The sequence below is a fragment of the Nyctibius grandis genome, chromosome Z (assembly GCF_013368605.1).
Source record: "Nyctibius grandis isolate bNycGra1 chromosome Z, bNycGra1.pri, whole genome shotgun sequence".
Taxonomy (NCBI): domain Eukaryota; kingdom Metazoa; phylum Chordata; class Aves; order Nyctibiiformes; family Nyctibiidae; genus Nyctibius; species Nyctibius grandis.
The window spans coordinates 91579348-91604474 of NC_090695.1; the positions used below are offsets into that span (position 1 = coordinate 91579348).

The 25127-nt window shown below is 39.1% G+C and overlaps 1 protein-coding gene across 1 annotated transcript in view; it reads right to left on the reverse strand.

Moving 5' to 3' along the window:
* The window catches only part of DNAH3 (dynein axonemal heavy chain 3), a 62221-nt gene extending 44585 nt beyond the window's left edge, over window positions 1-17636 (reverse strand). The window contains 17 exon segments of the mRNA XM_068422975.1: window positions 814-967; window positions 1546-1669; window positions 2995-3179; window positions 4537-4715; window positions 5293-5398; window positions 5556-5692; window positions 6087-6266; window positions 7576-7771; window positions 8478-8603; window positions 8770-8965; window positions 10562-10613; window positions 10616-10753; window positions 11295-11484; window positions 12557-12626; window positions 13235-13460; window positions 15945-16046; window positions 17604-17636. Coding sequence (XP_068279076.1) covers window positions 814-967; window positions 1546-1669; window positions 2995-3179; window positions 4537-4715; window positions 5293-5398; window positions 5556-5692; window positions 6087-6266; window positions 7576-7771; window positions 8478-8603; window positions 8770-8965; window positions 10562-10613; window positions 10616-10753; window positions 11295-11484; window positions 12557-12626; window positions 13235-13460; window positions 15945-16046; window positions 17604-17636 — 2394 coding nt within the window.
* Between the last annotated feature and the right edge of the window lie 7491 nt (window positions 17637-25127).

Consider the following 25127-nt stretch of genomic DNA (forward strand, 5'->3'; position numbering starts at 1 on the left):
TGCTGTTAACTGACACTAATTAAATATACTAGATGCCTTTAAATCAGATTAAGATTGTTGATATGTAGGACTAGCAATTTGTCTAAGACCTAAACTCATTTAATTGGTTCCATTTTCTCTTTTGAGTGGGATTTAATTAAAATCTTGGTCCTTAAGGCTCAATATATGCAGAAATCTCATTGTCTCACTGTGATTTAGAAGATTAATTAAGCCTCACAATGCCTGTGAGATGTCTCAAAGGTAACCATTCTCATTTCCCAGCAGAGGCACAGTTAAGACAAACTATTCAACTTAGAACCACATAGTCCACTGGATGGAGAGCCCTGAACAGAATCTAGCCATCTTGGTCTTCAGTTTCCTTCTAGCATCTGAAACTTCAATTTCTGTGATATAACACATATTTAATACTTACAGGCAACTTCTGGAAATGACACAGTAGAGAAACGTGGTTTTAATTAGATGACAAGCAGAGGGACTGAAAACACAGCTCCAGCAGCTCAAACCACAGTTCAGGGAAAATGCCACCTCCCTAACATTCTGCTCCTGCCAACTCTGCCAGAATTGTTTTCCGTGGATTTAATTTAATTTAATTTTAAAAACTCCCTAAACATTTTTCAAAAAAAAATATGCTCTTCAACTCAGCAGTAGGGACAACTCAGCATACAGGGACAAGAAGGTATTTGCCATGTGTTTGTGAATTTGAAAATTTTTACACCATCTTGACAATATATGCCCAGAACCCTGAAAAAACAGGGACAGGAACCAATCTTTTGCTCATCCAGCACACTCCATACTTGACTAATAAATACTAACCTCAAATTCTGTTAGTGCATTATCTAGATTCATATTTAACTCTTTAAATTTCTCAGCATTATTCTTTATTTCTTCTGTGGTCATGGCATCCCGCTTTTTGTAGCTTTCCACTTCTCTATTATAACCTTCAAGAGTTTCCTCAAACTGAGAGCACCTGAAGTAAAGATAGCTAAGGTAATATGATGTTCTGTTTCATTCCTTTTCAGGTTTCAATTATTTTATTAATTATAACAGCTACTGTCAAATGAAATCTGATCTCAATACTAGTATAAAGTAAATACAGATGCCAGTGAAAATCCATTAATCAGTTATATCAGTACTATGCAGTTCACAGGATTAGAATTCAAGGTTCATTTTCAAACCTCCCAGTTGATTTAGTTCACTTACATTTGCTACCTTTACTATCTGGAGGAAATAAAGGAAGAGTGAAAACAATGTAATAAAATTATACGTACTGTATATGCTGTACTAAGCAATATAACAAGATAAAATTATTAATATTCTATCAACATCCTTCATTCCTTCTTTCAGACCTGTTTAAGCATAGGAATATTCTAATCCACCCTCATCAACAGTATTTTTCTGAAATTTCCATAATACTGTAAAGCGGGTTTCTTCCTTACTTTCTCAGCTCCCTTCCAAGTTTCACTCCTTTGACACTATCTCCCTTTTACTGATAATGAGGTTTTTCTTTAAAAATACCCAGTGAAAGAAAATGTCTTAACACCATACCTTTCAAGCAAAGCCATCTCTGCCTCATTCCTCCTGTTATGCAACTTATCTCTACTGTTTTCAAAGATTATCTCAATCTGATCAGGCCAATGGAAAACTGTGCTATTCAGGTTTATGTCATCATCTACAATGAGAAATATATAGACATCTTTAAGAAAATACCTTTTAACCAATGATCTAATAGAATGGCTGTTGTGAAGAGTAAGAAAAATAGCTAAAAGTACTTTAGGAATAAGCTGTCTAAGAAGCTACATATTTCAAGCTGCTAGCTGAATTATCTTCACTGCAAAGAGAACTGTTCCCTAAAACAAGTTAGACTGATAGCAACACTCTAAAATCAATTTAAGAATGTGAAATTCTCCAAATAATACCTTAGCTAAGGAGAAAAAATTAGTAAGAACAGCTATTCCCGAATATCAGTTCCATTCAACTACACACAGACAGACCACTCCTAACTAAATATATAATATATCTATATAAGGTGGATAAAAATAAAGTTTAAATCATTTTTAGCCCACAGTGTGTAAATGCTGAATTATTCACAAATGCTAGAGTACTACAATGAGCAGACATCTCCATATTTGTCTATTTGTTCAGTACACTTAGCTCATTATAACTAACTGCAGTACACATGCTTATAAACCCAGCTACAAAGTAATTATGAAATACTGCACATGCAAACACTCCAGTCCAAAACATAGCAGAAAAATGTCCTGGCTTCCATAGGCATCCTAATTTTTCTCAGGACTAAATTCTGATAAACATGGCATATCCTAGGTATTTCTATCACTATCTGATCTGAGTGTATTCTCCTTAAGGAGAATGGATCATCCTGCCACTAAAATGGGTATGCATTCATATAACTGCTCTTCGTTTTTATGTATGGCAAACAACATACAGCATCTGTGGATGGCACATTTTTGCTTTGAATAAAAATAAACTAAAAGCAATTCCTACAGATGCTTCTTGCATCTTGGAGAATAGTCTTTATATTAAGCAAGAACAGCAAACCATCACAGCAAAACAACAAAAGGCCTCCACCAATCTAATACTCAACGGCAGAGATGCAAGTTCTCACACTTTCCAAAAGCTGTCATAAAGCCTTCAAGACGTGGCTTTTTAGATGTTTTTTCACTGAAGACTTTTTATTGAATAACATAGAGGTGTAACATCATTTGGCCAGATTACATGACATTAATCTGATAATGCTTAAGACATTCTCTAAAACACAGAAAAAAGCACTGTCTGTGCTGTATGCCATTTCTCTAACCATTCCTTCCTGCATTTGGTACATTTTGGCCTCTACTAAATTCTTTTTATTTCCTTTCTGTCTCTTTCGGAACTTTCCATTAGCATTCTAGAAGATGCAACATTTATGCATGCAGAGCCCAAAATCTATATATAAATATTTTCATATGGAGACTTTTATATTCTGTAATTGAGACATACGTGAAAGATCAGCATAGTCCATGAGGAATTCCAGTCTGTGTGCTGCTTCAGCAACCTCCTGTCTCAGTTTAAGAGAAGTAACTTCACTGGATTTCTTTAGGTATGCACCATATTCTACTAGCTCTTCAGTGTTCAGAGGCACCTCACTCATTCTCGTTGCAATTAAGTTATATTCATTGCAAATTCTACAATAAAAAGAAAACAGACATATCACTGGGATCATAAGTGAAGAGCAATGCAAGATCTTGTTAATGAGGTTTGTCTTTTAAAAAAGAACATTAAATTTCTACGTAAATTAAGTATTCAGATTGAATACACACAGCAGGTAGGCACTTATAAAGGATGCCATTTTACTCTGTACAATCAGTTCTACTGTCCTGCTATGTTTACAAGAATTGATATACAATAGAATGGTTGCTAAGTTGGTTCCAAATTACAGTTAGCAGCATATTAAACAGTTTCCATCCTATAGGTTTAGAATTTCTTCTTCCAAAACCCAGTTTGCTGCAGAAAGAAATGTTTGAATGCAGTAAGCAAGAGCTCACTTAATCACCCCACAACAATAAAATCAAGTGTATGGTATGAAACAAAGTTATAAAGAGAAAAATTACTAAACAATCAAATTTATTTTGTATTGTATGTGGGAACAGAAAATACAGAAAGGAAAAACTCCTGTTACATTCTTTCTTCCCAGTGATGCATTTTCTTGTTCTAGAATCCAGCTCAGTACTGCAAATATCGATACAGACAGCAGGTATGCAAACGCAACCACACACAAAGGATAGGTTCATTTAAACCAGATCAAGCCTTCCAAACATTAGGTGTTCAGCATAAGCTCATTGTCTAGAGCCCCTCCACAGTAAGTGGAAGCAGAGAGGCCCCTCTAGACTGTGGTTCATCTCCACCTGGAGATGACTTTTAGTAAGTGGGTTGAATAACTTCTTTATGGTGGCTGTCTCTCTCCATTCCCTGTGGAATTATTCTATAATTGCCAGGGTGGGAGGTTTTTTGTTCTGGATTTTTGGTGTTTGCAGGGGGTGGGGGTGTTTTTAATTCACAGAACCAGGATTATCCCATTACATTGGAGTCAAACTACATTTTCAAGGACTTTTTTTTTTTCTTTTTTCTTTAAACTTGACAAGGTATGAAATCAGGACCATTACTTCCCGGGGCGGGGGGGGAAGGAAAAAAAAAAAATCAGGGACAAGACAAATGCAGAGCTATATAGTACATTCTTCATGTTGCTTTAGCTGGACACCAGCAGGGGAAGAAAGGACCTCAACTCAAATCCTAGGTCAGTAAAGGAGGAAAGAACAATGGTGTATTTCCAGCCTAATCTCTATGTACACCCTATACAGACTCAGTTAGATATTTATACACAAGTATTTCTGTTCCTGTTAATTTTAAATATCCACTTTGGTGTACTTGCACATGCCTAGTCAGCACTAGAAAATCCAACAGATGAATAAAGTTATCTCATCCACAGATATACAGCATCAGTCCACACAGACAGCAAGAACCATGCATGCTAACAACAGGTACCTTCCATTTAACACTCTGTTTTCCATCACTTCAAATTCAATCAATCTATCTTTAAGATTTTGGGTCTGATTGCAGAGTTCCTCATTCAGTTGTACAGCATCCAGACAGAACATGGCCAGAGGGACAGTGACATGTATGGAAGCAATCTCTCTTTTCAGTTTTGTTAAGCTGTCAATCTTCTACAAATGGAAAAATAATAAATCTGTTATTTTTTCCTTAAAGTCCACAAATGAAAAATGCTACACAACTATTTAGTTCCCATCCAGCAAATGGATAATATATTCCAAATAGGAGAAGGAACAACTATTTTTTCTTTCCAGAGCTCAACTCCTTGAGTTCCAGGCCTGAAAGCTTTGCACAGTAACATGCCATATTAAGGAACACCACAAGCTGCCTAAAAAAGTATTCAGCCAGAGGCTAACTCAGGCATGCAGAGTGAAAAGTAGAGAGAGCTGACTAAGGACAAGAGAGAGTCAAAAGACCAGCAAGATGCAAATTCACCAAATACTCTGGGCAGCCTTCCACTGGACTTCTACTAGGACCCAACAAAACCCACAGAAGGCCATAAAGAACGCTCCTTCTACATTTGCACAGCAGTTCTACAGCAAGGGGCTGTGTAAACTGAGATGGCTTCCCTAGTATTCCTGAGGGTAAAACAAGCCATTTAAAGGAAGTTCTTTAGGCAATACATTAGGAAGTAAAGTGTGATGTGTTAGCTGCTGTACAAACATGTACCAGTTGTCAGTTACATGTTACCTCTATTAAAGCTTCTAAAGAAGGACCTTCTTTCAAGAAATCTGTGACGTCTTGCTGTGCATTGTTATTCAAAAGACTGCTGTATTTCCTGTACACATTTAAATACCTTAAACACAGAAGATCACAAAAGAAACATAAGATTCCAATGTGAAGATTCTCTATAATAAGAAATAAATCAACTCAAACTGTTTGCTTGAGTCAAATGGATAGTGTTATGAATCCGAGGGTTTGGACGGGCAGTGGAATTAACAGCCAAAACTTACTTCTGTGGACCAAGTATGTTGCTCTCAAAGATCTTCTCAAGTTTGTTCACACGCTCTGAAAACAATGGTTCATCTGGTTTGACTGTACTGAGAGTGAGATCATCTCTTTTTAATTCTGGGAACAGAAATCTTTCTACCTAAAGGGGACCATTGCAAATGTTGTAATAACATATACAATAGAGGAAATAAGGTATTCTACTACCCATTCACCCACCACTTAAAAAAAAAAAGTATTATTGGTAAAAACACTGCAATGTGTAAAGGCTCTGATTCAAAATTAACACTTGGTTACACACATAGTTTGTTGCGAAAACTACATGAAAATCAAACCAGGGCTTTAATATAACTTGAATCTGAAAAAAGAACAATTCCTATGCTGTCTTCTATAATTGCAAAAGTCCACACAGTTCGTGATACACAACCCTCATCTTTATCTTCTATTTGTCAGTTTTCTGCCTCATTAGTGACTTTTTATCATTAACAGTTTTTATTTATATTGTAGTTTGTATGTGATTATAACTTAGCCAGTACCTTTGGAAGTTCCTCAGCACTGTGCAGAATCTCCCTGAAGCAATGACTGATTAAATGCCAACATTCTTTCAAAGGTGGCTCAAAGACAATCTTGGATTCTTCCACACTGAGTTTGACTGTTAGTATCTGAGGTACAAAGAACTGCATTTCCTGATATGGTTCTGTAAAATCACTTCCGTCCTTTGGGAAAAGCATGAAAATTGTACATGCCAAAGAAATCAGCTATAACTATAACAATTTTTAAAAGACTCAAACTCCCCTAAATCTCTTAACTATACAGCATCAACGGGATCTTCATCCCTGTTTTTTTGTTCAAAACACTGATGCCCCAATACACAAGATTTTAAGGTGCCAACTCCTAAATGAATCTATAAAAGTTGGAATTAGGAAACTGGATTTAAGCCTAATTGCCTTGATTTTGCCTTAAGTAACAGAAGTAAAGCACTAATTACCATACAGAACAAAAGCTCTAAAAAAAAAATATCCGTAATGCCTATCAGGAATAAAGTCTAGAATCAAATAGAAGATCCTTGGTTTTTAATTGCTTTGTATGGTTAGTAAGAACTGCCCTACCCCTAGATTGCCTTTACAGTAACGGAGTCACAATCCATGACTAGACTGGTAATGTAGATGGTCAAATGATTTAAAAAAAAAACAAAAAACAAAAACCACGCCACATAAATCCAACAACAACAAAAGAAAAAACCAAACCCAAACCAACTGACAAGACAAAAAACAAACCTAAAAAAAACCCCAGTCACCAGCAACACCATCATCACCCAGATGCAAGGCTTAGTGTAAGTTTGACAGCATATTGTATTAAGTGTGATCCTCTGGCTACAGTGCAGTATTTAATATCTGCCACATTTGTTCTGTTTAAATATCTTTCTTTTTGTCTTATGGTAGATCCTAGGTGATCTGATATTTAAAGAACTCGTTTCCAGTAAGATGCAACTTTATTATAACCAAAACAGTGGTAAAAACTCTCATGGTGTAATGTTTATTATAATTATGTGCATTACTCGAAAGAATGCAGGGCACTCATTTGGTATAGACAGGGACAGTGCATACACAAATTACCTCTGCAAAGGATTACATGCACGACTATGCACACTTTTGACTTCAAAGGGGATTATTCATGTGCTTTCAAAAAAACACATTTAAGTGTTTTGCCTGATTAAGGCCAAGGAAAATAAAATTATAAAAAACAAAAAAACCAGCACACTCACTTAAGACAGAGTTGAAAACTCCTATAAACTGCTAGTTGTAACCTTAGACCTGCAAAATTATTATTCAAGTGAGCACTTCTTGACCATGCAAACAAAATTCCACAGAGTGTGTACAACTACTTGAAGGATCCAGCCATTTTTTATGGAGGCAGGAGACATCTGGGATATTTTAGCCTTCAAAGAGCACTACACTTTATGGCTATATGAATTATTATCTCTATGTAACACTGAAAACTATAGATATACTTCACAGCATATACCTTGTGGATCATAAAATATGCAAGAAGATCTTCTAAGGAGTTAACCACCATCTCACGTAATTGTAATGACATTAGAGTGGCCACTGAATGAAAATAGCTTTCAACTCGGTGAGAGGAATCGCAGTCATTTTCAGGAGCAAAATGAAGCCATTTCCTTTTTTGATCACATAAAATGGATGCACAAGTTGGGATCCACCTACAATGAAATAATATGGAAACAAAGTTTTTAAAAGCCTATTAGTCTTATTTTGCTCCTTGCAATGAAATCTAAGCTCAGAAATTACCCAAAGAATGAGCAAAATTCAAAGGGCTAGCAGAGAATTGTTAACTAGATGTCAAACAAAACTGTACCTACCGGGACTTAGAGGAAACCTGAGCTTTTAAGCTAAGGATTCTTGTTATAATGGGCCCCTACTATTAGTTTAAATTAATAGACAAAATACTAGTGACAATATTAATTTATTAGCATTAAATGGGAACCTTGAGTCTGGAAGAGATCTCAGGTGGCAGAATGCAGTCACCTAACACCACGGGCTATTACCTCATATAATCTCTTTCTTACATTGATCGATTTCCACAATTAAAAAAGTTAGGGTTTTCATCACCATTTTTATAGATTTAGACTCTACTCCCCTCATGGTTAGAAACCTTCTGATTTCCAGTCTACATTTATTCATAGTCAGTTTATTCCCATTTGCTCTTGTGCAAGCACTCCTGCAGTTTCAATAGCTCTTTCAGCATCTAGATGGTTATCCCTCTCCACTATTTTCCCTTTTGTTTTGGCAGCCTTGTGGTTGGGACTAGTGTCATCTCAGTCTAAGACCTGTTCTAAAAAGGGAGCTTCACGTAAATCAGACCCCAAGATATGCTATTTATCTACTGTCACTACATTTGGCACTGACTTATTCTGAAGAATATTACGAGCTTCCACACAATGTCTTCGAACGATGTCGTCAAATTCAGTAGGCAACAGTGGCAGGTCTCTACAAAGCATTTCTTCAGTGCGAACAAACCTTAGATGACTATACCTATGGAAGTAAAACAAATAGTAGATATTTTATGGAATTCTGTTTTTAAAAACCCCATGAAATATAGTCAGGAAGATCTCATATGTATTTATAAACACTAATAACCAAGCCATAAAATAAAAAACATTCTGAATTTAATTAAGATCCCATGAACAAGAAATCTTACTCAGAAAGCCAGAGCTGTTGCAAAGTGGGCATCAGTGGATTCACTATGAATAGATTCCTTTCATTCCAGCTTTTCACTTCTTGATAGGAGCTGTGCCATGGGACTGGTGCACGGACAACTCTCTCGGGAAAAGGGCGTGGGGTACTTTCAATACACAGTCTCTCTCTCTCAGCTGGATCCATCAAGATGTAATCAACTAGAACAAACCATATATATGATGGTGAGACTGCACATACGGTTAAAACTTACATATGAAAACACAGTATCTCCTTAGTTCAGGAAGTCATAGAATTCTGCACATTTAAAACTTATACACTATCATATAGCTACTTGCATGTTTTTATGATGAAAAACAGCACAATAATCAAATTACCAATTTGACTACAAAATTATTTCAGAAAAAGAAAACAAGAATTGGTCCTGGTTCTAAAAATGGGAAGCAGGAGAAGCACTTTCATTCTGTCTTTTCAGTTGAAGCATATTTATTTTGTGCTTCAATTCCTTGTTCATAAACCAGGGGTGGAAATATCTCCCTTCCAAGGATGATTTTTAGAAGGCTTCTTAAACGTTTGTGCAACACAGGAATGTTATGAATCATCTGTTGCATCTAGGAAGGACATGACATTCAAAGGGCTGATCTATGACCTGCTAAATGCCAAAACTCAAGTACCACTAGTTCCGACCAATGGTCTGTTACATATGAGATTAACAAACCTGGGAAGCAGAATATTGACATTAGCATTACCACAAAAGGAACTGCAAACACTAAATTGTGACATTGATAAAAGGCAAATTAAAGGGTACTTAGAAAGATATCAGGGACTATAGAAGGCAGAGTGAAAACTGTGCAATCTCTCCTTTTTATGCTGTCATGAATGAGCAGCCATACCTACTTAGTGGTCAACATATCTAAGAAAATGGAAAGGAATTATTTTACACATGGAAAACCCAAGAAAACTGTAAGACTTACTGGAAAGCAAATTAAAAAAATCTCATATTCAACAGAACTGCCTCTTTCACATTCACTTTCAGATGGGCATTACTGAATTTCAAGGATTACAACATTCTTTTGTATTCATTTATATATGATGATCTTCTGTTTGTTGAACATGAGCAGTATAATCATGTACATTAATGTATCATCTAATTTTCCTTAATCCTGTAATGTCTTAAATGAAATCCTTCGAACTTGTGACATGATCCCAGTGTAACATCTTACTTCACTGGAGTTATGAGACAGCTGAATTTGGCTGTAATGGGTATCACTCACTTACTGCGGATTAACAAAAATGCTAGTCTGGGAAGTATTGGATAAAATAGCCTAGTTTACCTTCTCCCCACATCAGGATCAAATATACAAATGTCTTTCTAATTTCTTATCTAATTTCTTTTGCTACAATTGAAGATGATTACTCCTTTTTCACCATCATTTGATCAATCCCCTCTTTATACATCTAATGAGATGATGCAGAACTATGGATTTTGAATGTGATTTGGATTCGAATTAGGAATGGAAAACTGTGTATGTATGGACAAAATGATTCTATGCACCCAGAACTACTGAACTTGGAAATGACTATGTTTAAGTGATGGGATGTAGTAGTAAACAGATATTTGTTGAAAATGGAATGTTATGTAGCATGACCACAGATTATATTCTCTCAAATATCTGTTGCAGTTCTACTGACCCCAAAGGAATTCTCCATGGGTGCTAAGAATAGAATGCAGACTTGCTTTCAAAGTGCAATAAATGACTACACACTCTGAATTGCTAAGAGATTTTGAGTCTTACCAATGGCTTTCATGAGGCTGATACAATAGTCTGCCTTAATCTCTTCTTTTAAAACTTGCAAAGTAAATTCTCACAGTCTGGGTTAGCAAGAAGATGAGTTGGAATATGCTTTAAAATTACATTCATCACTTCTTTATCCTGAGGTGCCAGCATGTCTTCCTGCACTCCATTATAGATGTAGTAACAGTACCGCTAAAAAATAATGTTAAAAATATTATGCTTATTGTATTAATTTTCTGACAGATAATGAATTATTACAAAATATTTTTAGTTTTTCTATCACTTGAACCTTTTCCACAATTGAAAGGTGTTTGAATATAACGGATTTTGGCTATTTATCTCTTGGTTCTTTTTTAAAGCACTGCCAATGCCTGACATTTTTACAACTACTTCTGTCTGTTCTGATGTAAGCATATATACAATAGAACTGAGTGCAGCAGCTTAAATTACTGATCTCTGAAGTACCAGCCAACAATGTCAGAGGTTAAGAATTTGGGAAGATACTTCTACTTGCAAACCCATTAGAACAAAAATCAGACCGAGTAGTTAGAAAGATAAACAAATGGGAAAGGATTTGACTTATTTAACAGAAGTTTGCTATATTGAATGTTTACATCTTCTAAACCTCATGTACTGCTTTCTTTTCTCAATTACTTTTAAGTAAGCAGTTTAAAGACATATTGTAATTGACGACTACTGCTACTTTCATCTTAAAAAGAAATTATACAAATACCTCTAGATCATTTCTTGAAGGTGGCTTTTCTCGCTTACTTATCTCCTTCTCATGTAAGTGCATGATAGCAAATTGTTCTTCTGGGGTCAATGGTTGGTTGTCTGTATAATGTCTGACATGTAATTCTGGCATATGAGCAGGTGCACACGGTGAAATGGGATCCAAACTGTTTAACAAAGTTGGTGTACTTCTGAAAAAAAAGAATATAAGTTTAGCGAATAAAGAAGCAGTAACGCATTCATAAATCAATACGGACAAATGACAAGCATTACATAAACCATTTACACTGCACTGAAGACAAGTATGACCAATGAAGTATTTCAATTACTCTTAAAAAAACCTCAGTAAAATTGCATTACACAGCATATTACTTTAACAGAAAGAATACAATCATGTAAACCTTACAACTGCACAGAATCACTCAGACAGGCAGTATCTTATATGCAATTCTATCAGAGGCAGACCTACTAGCACTATTATTTAGGTTGCCCAAGATCTCCACCTATTTTCAGGTGATGATCTTACCAAAACCTTAACAATCTGAGCCAAAAGTTCAAATTGGCTCATTTGTATAAATGTTACACTACAGACTTATTTTTCATGATTATATGCTGTTTTCTATAGGACCTTTGTCCACACAGCTCAGGATGAACAATACTCAGCCAGCAAGCTGTCACTCTATACTTGATTTGCTTCACATTATCAAGTTCTTAGTTGAAGAGAATTTAAATATCCCTTTTGTCTTTTTTATGGTGCTCACCACCATTTATCTTAAGAAGGAGTAAGAAAGTTACTGTCATAACACTTCCAGAGAGGACTATTCCTTGTTTTACAGATGAAGAACACAAGCACAAAGAAGATAAAAGAAATATTCACTACAGCAGAGCATCCAATTTGACACAACTCCAGGAGCATTACAGAGCATTTAAACACTCACAGCAAAACTGAGACTTCATTTCTACAATCTGCATCTCTATTAACTAAACTCTAGGTTCTCTAGTCAGTAATCATGAAAGGAAGACCTTTCCTTTAGCATGCCTAAGACTGAAATTTGTCCTGCCAGAAAGAAACAGTTAAAGGTGCTCACTTAGCACACCATGGAATTTCAGTCTTGATGTACATACATTTTTTTTTGTAGAGACTTAACATTTCATCCTTGGATGCTTAACATAGCATCCAAGTAAAAAGAAATATTAAATCACAACTCAGATATCTAGACTGATTGTAATAAGCTGTATCTTTATAACATTACAGTACATTACCTATCAGAATTCCATTGACTTCTTTGTGTAAGTTTGAGCTTTTTCCTAGAAGGACCAAATTCTTTTGAAGCTTTAAGCACCAGTTAAGAAAATCACACACAGGAATATTTTTCAAATAAGATATTATTTCAGACTGGTGAAAAACAGAGCTAAGTCAGTCAATTAATCAGATAATGTAATAACACTACAATGTCACAAAGAAGCCTTTAGTTTTGACTTAGCATGATTCTGGGACTATAAACTAGCTTCAGGAAAGCACTCAGCTCATGCTTAAGACTTTCAGTACTTTTGTGCTCCCTGCACAAACAATATTTTCTACACTGGGACTTTCTATTTTGAATATAAAAGCACTTCTATAAGATGTATAGTTCCACCAAATTTACTGCACATGAAAAAATCTGAGAAGTACAAAGTATTACCATGTGCTTTTCAGAGTACAAATAAACAGGTCTTTTAATAAAATTAATACATTGTGCCTTTTCACCAAGAAAAGTACCATGACCTGCTTCCCACATCCCACCCATGTACTGGAGAAGTACATAGAGTAGAAGAATCAGACGTATGAGTCTCCTTAACAGTTGCTTTATCAATGAACAAAACCAAACCCTTCTTAAATAGCATACAAGAGGACTAAGCAGATATTGCAACCATTATGTCAACACATTCAAATATGGATACGCGGTGAGGCTGTTCTCTGCTCTGCTGAAACCAGTGATGTCCCTGTCGTTGAAGAGGACTTTAATTTGCGCACATTTTTCATTTTTAAATCCCGTGCAGTAAGAGTATAGTTATTAGCTATGGAGTCACTTAGACTTCGGTAGTAACTCTGTTCTTTGAATGGAGCTGCCAAAGTCCATGATGCTTGTTGCATCAAAGGAGGATAACAGCTGTTCTTAACGACAAGCTGAAATTTGGAGGGGAAAAAAAATGAAGCAGTAGCTTTACACAGCACAGTAACTTAAAGAGTATTCTTAGAGTTAGAACAGGGTTAAAGATCAATTAGTATAAAAAGCAAATACATAAATCTGACTTAGAGTCATTTGACCACCAATCTATTTTTAGATCCTGATGTTCCACACATTTATGAGTAATTTTACACAATGCTTCAGTAGGAGTACTCATGCATTTTTTTTGCATAATCAAGGTCTTTTTTATAAATAAGAGAAGGCATTAGTACATTATCTAGTACTCTCTACACCCCCACATCTCCATTTTGCTTTTCTTTTTCTCCATACATTTGTTAAATTTAGAAAATTCTTATTCCTCAAGCCTTTGTTAATGACCTGTTTACTTTTCACATTCAATCCTTTTAATAGTTGAACAATAATACAAGTTAACAAATTCATCTCTCATCTTTCTCTCTCTCCCACATCAATACAGGATTTGTAATAGATTTCTTCTGTCTGTTCATTCCATGTTTTCTCAGATGACTTGGTATCTATTGATTGGCTTGACAGTCCTGATGTCTAAACTTTAATGAGATAGCTCACAGGCATAAGGGACATGGGATTGGCAAGTATGTTTCTTATCGAGATACCCTAAAGAGAGAAAATGTGTGTAAGACAGAATCATGAATGTACTTCATACCATGGTTCCTAAACCTCTTAGTCTAAATTCATAATTAGCTTGTTTCTGTATTACATCTTGTTTAATGATTTTTTACTTCATTGGAATAACACAACCATATCTCTGTTACCCATTTCTTCCTCTTTTCAATGCAGCATTACCACCATCAGTTTTAGATCATTCTTAAGAAAAGCTTCTAAATACATTCATGATATCCCGTCTTTGGTTCCCTCATTTCTCTTGCCATTCCCTTAGGAGCTGCAGTTAAGCTCATCTTCTCAGCATTTTATGACCTTTGAGAGGACAGCATACTAAAGCATAAAACAACTTCTTTTCATTTAACCTATAGATGCAGCTATGAATTATTTTTTTTAGTCTATCATGAGTTTTAGTGAGCACAATACAGTTTGTCAATCTGAAATACAGGCTAAGGCAAGATTATTACATCTGCCTTGCATTTTTCTTCTGACGGGGCTAATCTTATCAGCAAAGAAAAAGGCATTCACACGACTGCTGCAATCATACCCCTTAATTAGCTTCTGAAAGTTCATAGAATCTTTTCGGTTCAATTTCTCCCACTGCACACACTAGATAGGTGGGTAGGTCCTTGAATTACAGTTCTGGGGGACAAACTGATACAAGAATTAAAAATAATTCAGAGATTTGGAGATTTTCCCCAGAAAGTCTTTAGGAACTGTATCTTTAGGAACTGCTGAAGTCAGCATAAACTCTGAATTCTCATCTCCTCTCAGTTAGGCCCGCTTTGTAAACTATATTCTTTCTTCCCCACTAGGTAGTATAACTTTCTGGGTGCAGAGCAGGTGCCCTGCTAATAGTGATACCCATCAGAACGCCCTGGGCAAAAAGGTGGTCAGAGAGGAACAGCTGTTTCTGGAGAAGAAAGCCACCTGGCAAAAATCTACTGCTTATGAAACACAAAAATTTCAGATCCGGCTAAATCAGCTCCCGTGTCTCATATAAACCCTTAACACATCCCCAGAAGTCTGACTGGTTTTTGGATGAAAACAAAAATTTTTTAGGTAAATCTTCATTGAATAATTTTCACTTTTTTACCATTGTTTTAGAGTGTATGTTTCACTTAAAATTTCCTGTTTTCAAACACAGTCAAAAATAATCCATTTTCCATCAGAAACTACTTCAATTTCTTCACTAACAAGATCTTCCTAAAGGAAGACATCCTAGATGAACTGAAGTGTTGGCACAAACGAGCCAAATGAGCAACTGTGAGGTGGGGAAAGCCAGCTTTCTCTTCTTCCTCCCCTTAAGTGTTGTCATAAGTAATTTTTATTTGTGTCACACAGCAGAGGCTGTAGTTGTGCAGCTGTACAAGCTATCCATTCTGATCAATGCTGCACCTGTCAAGCTCTCAGCGGTTTTGGAACAGCAGTTTAACTCAGGGGGTTTTGTGCTCTGCCATAAAGTATTGGGGGAGGAAATCACAATTTGTTTGCAAGAAGAATATTTTTACTATTTGCTTCCTTCCCCAGAAAATTAAACTCAAAATATTTAACCCAAAATATAACAGCAAATAATTAACTATAAATTTAAAGAACAGATTTAAACTGCCAATGTTTAACATCCAAATCATAACAGAAGTTGTAACAACACCTTTCCAAACAAGAGCAGCTCTTAATGAAGTACCTGATCTGTACCAATCTGCTTAGTACTTTAACTTAGTAATTTAAATAGTTTTTCCTATCTTTACTTCATCTGCCTAAGGCCTGGTAACATATGATGCCTATAATCATGCTAGCACATGTAATTTAATGTATACCCTGACACACGGGGAGAGAGCACATACCTGATACAATTCTGAAGGTGCAGCTGAAGCAGAAGCAGGTAGGGGCGGTAACTCATGTAACGATTTTGCATGACTCATGTTACACACAGAATCGTTTTGTGGCTAGAGAGAAATGAAAAACAACTTCAAAGACATTTATGAAATACGCTGTTTTGAAAAAGATTCAGAAAGAACAGAGACACTCAGTTTTCATTGAAAACGACATATTGCAACTTTTCTAATTTTAAGGAAATGGACATTCTGTGGAGTGGGTTCCTCAGCAAAACAGGTTTTCAGACTGCATTGTTCTTTGTCATCATTTGATAAAGCTTCTAATCACCAATACATATCAGATTTAAAAAAAAACACAAACAACATTTTTATATCACTGAAAACAATTTAAATTGTTTTAAATACTTTTAGTTATACTAAAAACTCCACGTGTTTTGTAGAGTTCGTAATGGTATAAACACTGGATATTAAAATACTAAAGCCTACCAGACTGTCAAATCGACAGTGAAACAGTCCAAGTTGTGTGAACTGCAGAACAGAAATGCAGGGCATTACTAGGGAGAAAAAAAACACTAGATTTTTTTTCATGTCTATAATGACGCAGTTCCAGAAGCAGCTATATTGCTAGGATGCCACTGGAAGAACAGATTGCTCACAAGGACTCTGCAAAGTGTTTTAATAAAAATGTCAGAATACCTAATATGTCTTAGGACTATGATCCACCTCCTCAAGGTGACAATACTTTGAGGTGGCATTCCAGGACTCCATACAAAGTTCTCTAAGGATATTTTCTCAGAATTATTTAGCCTCACAGTGTTTTAAGATGTTTTTGAATGGCAACTTTCCTTATTATAGGCCAAAACCTCACCCCTAGTCTGCTCAGAGTTTCCTAAATCAAATTTGTTTAGGAGATTCATGAGGAACAAATGATAGGACACTATCAGAAAAAAGAGGTGGAAGTATGTGGTATCTGAACACCAGTGAATTAAGTCACCATGAAAGAGGCAGTTATTACCCAATAAAATTATATTTTAATAATGTATAATAATTTTTTACACAATTTTAACACATTTTTAGCAAGTGGTTCTTGCTTTATTATATATGACTGGAAAACTAGGCTGCCTGAACCTAGTTTTCCAGCACACAAAACTGTACCCTCCTCTATATCAAAATAGAGCCCATTTAGAAACAGAATTTGAGAAAGGACTGCTCTGATTTACCTCCTTGGTATTCCCCAGCGTGTCTGCACACAGACACACAGAAATGAAGAAGTTATCGCTGCCAGGCATATTTCACTAAAGACAGCATGAATTGTTCTTGATTAATGACTAAAGGATTGGGCCTTAGGGTACTTTAAAAATGAATAAACCATGCAGCTTAATAGGAGATTTGTTCATTCTTAAAGGTACAAGAGCTACTAAGGAAGCCACTCTAAAGCAACTCTTGATTTATATGCCACCTAACCTTTCAAAAAGTTAAATACTTGAGCAAAGGAATTCTTAATAAGTATATTATAAAGGCTTAGGTCCAGAGAATATTCAACAAGAATGCATGTCTTCAAATAAGAGATCTTCCAATGCCAAACCACTAGCCACCAGCAATGACCAATTTCATCTGAAGTTTTGAAAAAGTTACTGATCTTTCACAGTCACTGCAGAAAAAATTTACCCTGAGGAGCCTCGGTCTCTGTGTTGGCTTCATTTTGCTTTGTTTTTTTGTTTGCTTAGAAGTTTTTGGTCCTCCCCCTCAATATAAACATTCTTGTCGTCGTTACATGCACTGGAAAAGTAATTAGAGACTCATATCAGGTACTACACAAGGTGTCAAAACAATCACTTTCCTATCCCAACTGCCAGGAAGAAGAAAAATCTCTCCCCCGGCTCTCTTCTTCCTTGTTTACACCACTAAGCTTGCTTCCCCTCCAAACCACATGCTCTCTTTTTCTCCATTCCTCTTCAAGCTCACTTTTCACCTTAATCTTTCTCTCTCCAGACGTCTTTCAAGCAAGATTTTTTCCACCCTGCTCTTTCCACTTTCTCCAAAACCAGTTTCCTCCCCACTGCCTGTTCTTTTTTAATGTCCCAGGGACTCTGGGCCCTTAACTGTGGTTTACAGCAGACAGAGACACACACTAATTGCCATGAGAAATAAGCACACGTCAAAAGGAACGGGAAAAGAGAAAGAGAGATGCCCGGCATGCCTTACACACCCACAGAGTGCATGAGTGAGCAGGGTAAGAGCAGGTACTACCTGCAGATGCCCTTGTTACCAGTCCCTCTGCCTGTTCCAGCCTGGTGAACGTCTCTGACACTCTGCCTTTCAGACCTCAGCTTTGCTGCCCCAGTTACAGCATAGCTGGTGCTTGGAGACAGGAATTCCCTCCTCCCTCCCTTCCCTGAGCAGAGAGAAAACAGTCCCTTTCAGTGCAGTGTTGCGCCAAGCTGTGGTCAGGGAGATTCAGTTCCAGAATCAATGAGCAACTGTACAGGTTCATTTTACCTCCGAAAGCTACTGAAGACATACTCCTAAGACATCTGAGATATTCTGACATTTGTACGAAAACACTGCACACAGCATGGGAGCTCCCAGGACAAAAAAAGCAATATAAACCCAAATTCTCTTAGGAAGAACTGGAAAAAAAATACTAAAGATTCAAAATCTCGAACCCAAACTTCTCCACCATTCAGAATCAAACTCCCTGAAGATCTGAAGACAGCAGGTGTGATGCTTGTACTCCCAATTCCTCTTAAGTCTGCTTGTAGGCATTTGCCTCCCACTCACTGTTGTCACTATGTCCTGACTCACAGTTGTTACTATGTTCCGACTCCTGACTGGACCCGGAAGTTCCCGGCAACGAATCAGGAGAGGGGCGGGCGTAGCACCACCCCCCGTCGCTCGGGTGATAAAGAGCCCCTGGGAGGACAGGGACTAGTCGCTGCCCAGAGGGGAGAGGGGGAGTCAGCAGTGACTGGGTGAGTCCCGGGGCGGGGGAGGCCACAGCCGTTTGCAGCTCTTTGGGGAGGGCGCTGACTCTCTCCCAGTGCACAAGGCGAGGAAGGCGCCAAGGAGCTGTGAACCAGGGGTGTCACCAGCAGGTATTTCCCAGCTCAGTGAAAGAACAATGGTCTGCACCTGGCGGAAGAAGACCAAAATGGATGTGGGAACCCAGACAGAGCTCCCACGGAAGGAGGCAATGGTGCAGGTCGCAGGCTGCAGGGAATGCTGCAGCGTCTCTGTGGTGTCAGGGGGCTGTATGCACTGTGAGCAGGTAGATGATCTGCTCGGCCGAGCGGCACAGCTGCAAAGCCAGGTTGAAAGGCTTCAAGCCGAAGTAGAAAGGCTTAGGAGCATTCGGGAGGCTGAAATGGAGATAGACTGGTGGAGACAGGCTCTGCCTTCCCTGCAACAAAAATGGGAGCACCTGCCGGAGAGCTCCCAGGATCGAAGGACCCCTGTACTCTGCCCCTCTCAGGTGGAAAACAATAACTTAGAGGAGAGGAGTGAGTGGAGGCAAGTCTATGGCTGTGGCAAAAGGCGAGTGCCCTCCTTGCCTACCTCGCCTCCACAGGTGCCTCTGAGCAATAGATATGAAGCCCTAGTGAAATACAGCTGGTCCAATGGGGATGTGGTGGAGAGGCAACCTATATCAGAGGTCCCACCACAGTCAGAAAAACCTGACAGGCGTATAGCTACCTCCTCCACAAGGAAGAAGAGAAGAGTTTTAGTGGCTGGAGACTCCTTCCTAAAGGGATCTGAGGGCCCAATATGCAGAGCTGACCCCCATCACAGGGAGGTCTGCAGTCTGCCTGGAGCCCGAATCAGGGATATCACCAGGAAACTCCCCAACCTGGTGAAGGCCACAGACTACTACCCCCTGCTGATCTTCCAGACAGGTGGGAAAGAAGCTGCATCCCGTAGTCTGAGGGGGATGAAGAAAGACTACAAGGCCCTAGGACGGTTGGTGAAAGAGTCTGGGGCACAAGTTGTTTTCTCCTCCCTCCTTCCATTTTCAGGTGATGACGTGGGATGGAATAGTAGGATTCTCTCTATAAATGCCTGGCTACGAGACTGGTGCTACAGGCAGGGCTTTGGGTTCTTTGATAATGGCTGGTTTTATAAGACACCAGACCTGACAGTAATACATGGGAAAGGTTTATGTCATAGGGGCAAAAGGGTTCTGGGACAGGAATTAGCAGAGCTCATTTGGAGAGCTTTAAACTAGATTCGAAGGGGGATGGGGTAGTAGCTGGGCTTGCACCACTGGGGCAACGCTCTAGTGTTGAGGTAGACCAGGAGGCCTCCCATCCCCCTCGGGTGAAATCGGTGTGCTCAGCTCGCTCCCTAAAATGCCTGTACACCAATGCACGCAGCATGGGGAATAAACAAGAGGAGTTAGAAATCCGTGTTTGGTTGGGGGGCTATGATCTAGTGGCAATTACAGAGACTTGGTGGGACGCCTCACATGACTAGAATGTGGTCATGGATGGCTATGTCCTGTTCAGGAAGGACAGGCCACTAAGGAGAGGTGGTGGAGTTGCTCTTCATGTGAGTGAGCAGCTAGAATGTATTGAGTTCTGTCCAGGGGCGGATCAGGAGTGAGTTGAGAGTTTGTGGGTGTGAATTAAGGGGCAGGCTGGCAGGGGTGATACTGTTGTGGGTGTCTATTACAGGCCACTGGATCAGGATGAGGAGGGTGATGAGGCCTTCTACAGGCAGCTGAGAGCAGTCTCTCAATTACAGGGCCTGGTTGTCATGGGGGATTTCAACTACCCTGATATTTGCTGGGAGGCCTACTCAGCCAGCCATCCTCAGTCCAGGAGGTTCCTCCAGTGCATTGATGATAACTTTCTGATGCAAATGATGGATGAGCCAACTAGGAGAGGAGCGTTGCTGGATCTTGTTCTTACTAACAAGGAGGGTCTGGTTGAAGCGGTGAAGATTGAGGGCAGCCTTGGTTGTAGTGACCATGAGATGGTAGAGCTCAGGATCTCATGTGGCAGGAACAGAATAGCTAGCAAAATCACAACCCTGGACTTCAGGAGGGCCAACTTTGGCCTTTTCAAGCAATTGCTAGGGGAAATCCCATGGGACAGGGTACTAGAAGGTAAGGGGGCCCAAGATAGTTGGTTAGCATTCAAGGACTGCTTCTTCCGAGCTCAAGATCAGAGCATCCCAGCAGGTAGGAAGTCAAGGAAGGGTACCAGGAGACCTGCATGGTTAAACAGAGAACTGCTGGGCAAACTCAAGTGGAAGAAGAGAGTGTACAGATCATGGAAGGAGGGGCTGGCCACTTGGGAGGAATATAAGTCTGTTGTCAGAGGATGTAGGGAGGCAACTAGGAAAGCTAAGGCCTCCTTGGAATTAAACCTTGTAAGAGAGGTCAAGGACAACAGAAAGGGCTTCTTCAAATACATTGCAGGTAAAACCAACACTAGAGGCAATGTAGGCCCACTGATGAATGAGGTGGGGGCCCTGGAGACAGAGGATAAAAAGAAGGCGGAGTTACTGAATGCCTTCTTTGCCTCTGTCTGTACTGCTGGAGGCTGTCCTGAGGAGCCCCGGACACCTGAGGCCCCAGAAGAAGTCAGGAGAGAGGAGGAATCTGCCTTGGTTGATGAGGGCTGGGTCAAGGACCAATTAAGCAATCTGGACGTCCATAAATCCATGGGCCCTGATGGGATGCACCCGCGGGTGCTGAGGGAGCTGGCGGAAGTCATTGCTAGGCTCTTCTCAGTGACATCCCTTGACAGGACAAGGGGCAATGGGTGCAAGCTGGAACACAGGAGGTTCTACATAAATATGAGGAAAAACTTCTTTACAGTGAGGGTGACCGAACACTGGAACAGGCTGCCCAGAGAGGTTGTGGAGTCTCCTTCTCTGGAGACATTCAAAACCCGCCTGGACGCGTTCCTGTGTGATATGGTCTAGGTAATCCTGATCCGTCAGGGGGATTGGACTAGATGATCTTTCAAGGTCCCTTCCAGTCCCTAACATTCTGTGATTCTGTGAAAGAGCCCTCCAAATTTCACAAATGAGAGTTGTTACTATCCAACATGAAATCTAGCGCAGTCTCCTTATACTGACCCTCAAGAGAGGCCTTGTACATGTTCTGCCAACACAGCAGTTTTAACTTAAACTCTTTCCCAACATCTTTGGATGCTATTTTTCATCCTGTTCTTTTTAAACCATGAGAATGGCTGATACCCCTGATTTAACAGCACTCTTTTTCTTAGATCTTGACCTAACACCAATACAAATGGAACATTGTTCCTGCCTGGCCACACGTGAAAGTTCCTACCATAAAGTAAGGTGCTCTCTAAACACAAGCCAGCAGTGTGGGGTACAGAACCAGCGCTGCTAGTGCTGTAGCTGGCAATTGCTTGGCCAGTGTGTGCGGTAACTCTCCAAATACTTCAGTGCTGGTTTGCAACAAGAGTATTTTCCTGCTAATTCAAGCTGACGCTGGCATGAAGACAAGCTCAATTAAGCAACAGTTATAGTAACGACTGTACTCTGTGCACAACAACTTGGATGGATATATATGCATGCCCTTTGAAGTTAAATAAATTACTTGTGCTGCTTGGGAAGCATTAAAAACTGTTCTTTCATACAGAAAGAGATTATATGTGAATTCTGAGCAGAATAAATAATTATGCATAGCAGGAAAATCATTTACTAAGATGTACAAGACTATCTCCAAAACTGCAGCTATGGCATGTTTCAAAAACAGCCAGAAATTTAAAATCTCCAATATACTTCTAAACTCGGTGGAGGCATTAAACTTTACAGTGCCATTATCACTGGATTATGCCACACCATAATTCTACTAGTTAGTTTTTCCCTATGCTCACTTTAAAAAAAAGTATATAAAAGCAACAAACTGAAATTTAATTTTATATGCACTAGTCTACTAGGAATACCAATACACTCTGCACTTTAATAATATGAGATATAAACTCTTTAACAGTTCAAGCAAAATAAACTCGCCCTCACCATTCTCTTCTTGCAGGTACCTTGTGTGGGGCTTTTAGAGCCCATGGTCCAAATTTGCATTAATATGCAAATCTCTTACACCCTCCATCTGCACAGATCCTTGTATCTGCAGAGCTCATTGAAATGAGCACTTCAAAGACACAGAGCTCTGACAGTGTGATACCTTAAAACCCACACTTTTTATAGAACCTCTCTTTGCATTATAAGACCAGCATGCTCCAAATTAAACATGCTATTTATTTTTTTGCCTTTAAAAAATAATCATTAAACCATTAACGTTAAGTTTTGCAATACTCATGTGTGGCACCAATCAAAAAGTGATTAAGGCAGCCATGAGAAACAACAATATTTTACTAATTTCTGACTGTAAATTATAGCATGAAAAATTCTACGTAGCAAAAGCTGGAAATTCACTGAAGCTTCATGCTTGCACGTAACACCATCGTGATGGCTCTGCAAAGTGGCCAGGCCAAACCCTCGTGCAACACACCTCATTGAGCATCATTTCTGAGATGAACAGTCCCATCCACCTGCCACCCCACTGCCTCTTGCTCAGCATAGGCCTTCCGAAGCTCAGCACTAGTGCTGGGACACGGTAGGATGTACTGCTCTTGCTGAAAATGCAGCTGAATTTTTAAAGCAATTATTCCTCACATGGAGCACCTCCCCAAACAGGTTTGCTGAGTGGCAACCCAAGCACCTGTGGAAGCAGTAGGACTGTGTGGAAACATGTGGGAAAAAGTAACCAGAGACAGAGGGAAGGTAGTTATGCCAGATGAAGCGTTTTGCAGCTGCAGTTCCACTACACGACGCAGCATGAACACTCACAATTCACTGCAAGCTGATACAAAAATCGGAGATCTCCAAACCCCCTTGCTTTCTAACTTTCCTCACCGAAGTGGGAAGCTAGGTGCGGCTGGGTAAGGAGTCCGAAAGAAAACTCAATAACACCAGAGTGTGTTATTAAGCAGGCATTCTTTATTGCAGCGCTGGGCAGCACTGGGGATTATCCACCATGAGTGCTCTGCCGATTTTGCAGATTTTCAGAGATTATATACCATAAAGTTATACATAGTCATAAGATTCCCAATAACTCATTTGCATAGTCATGAGATTTCCCAGAACTCATTAATATGTGTAAATGTCCGTTCCGCATGCGCAGTCGTTTTCTCTGGTGGTCGTCAGGGGTCTTCAGATGAAGGCTTGTAGTCTTCCTCACTGTGTTCGCTGACTGACCCCTGCTTCTGCGCAAACTCAGTCCATGGATCATGTAGGTCATGTAAGCTATGTCCTTCAAGGCAGCTGTTGCAACTCCCTTATCTTTAGGTTTCTGTGCCTCTGTGTTCCCAAGGCCAAGTTGTCTGAAGTGAAATACAGCCATCCTAATTAGAAACTATCTTTTCAAGGGCCAGTCATCTGAAGTGAGATATACCCACCTAAATTAAAAAAAGGCTCCCCTTTGTTTATTTATATAACTAGGTTAGTCGAATGTCTAAGGTATTTACAACATCGTCCTTGTTCTTGGGGCCCCCAACCGTTTCAAAGCTGCCTTAGATACCAGATGGTTTAGTAAAAGTAAGCTTCAAAGTAGGCCCTAAAAGGCCTAGTCTGTGTAACTTTTAGACATAATCAACTTTTCTTTCAGCAATTTTCCTTTCAGATAAAATAACAGTATGTTCTGAAGCTAACGGCATGTTTTGAAGACAGGGTCTGCTTCTGGGACTGATAACACTTATAGTCATCACTGATTCTTGCTTGCACTTAGTCTTAGAGAATCCAAGGTCTCTGTTAAATTCCTCACTAATTACAAAGAAGGGCCAGAGATAAGCAAGACTGTGAACAACATCTTTGTAGTGTCTTAAATGACTTGATTCATAGCTCTGGCACCAGGAGTAGAGATAAATCCTGTAGGAACCAGAACAGGATCTTCTCGTGGGAGCCACCTGCATGTGTCAACAAAAAGGCCTTGACCACGCTTACACAGAAGCGGGGTTATACAGCGGACAGCGTAACTATGGGAGGGTTACGACCACGAGAGACCACCAGAGACCACCCAAGACCCCTTCCCCAGTTTAGTAAGCATGTGCAAAGACAATTACATAATATATTAGCATATGCATAAGGTTTCTTGGAATAGGTGGGCTTTACTCAGAATTGTATGAATATTCACTTTTCTGTAATGTATATAATGAGCAAGCT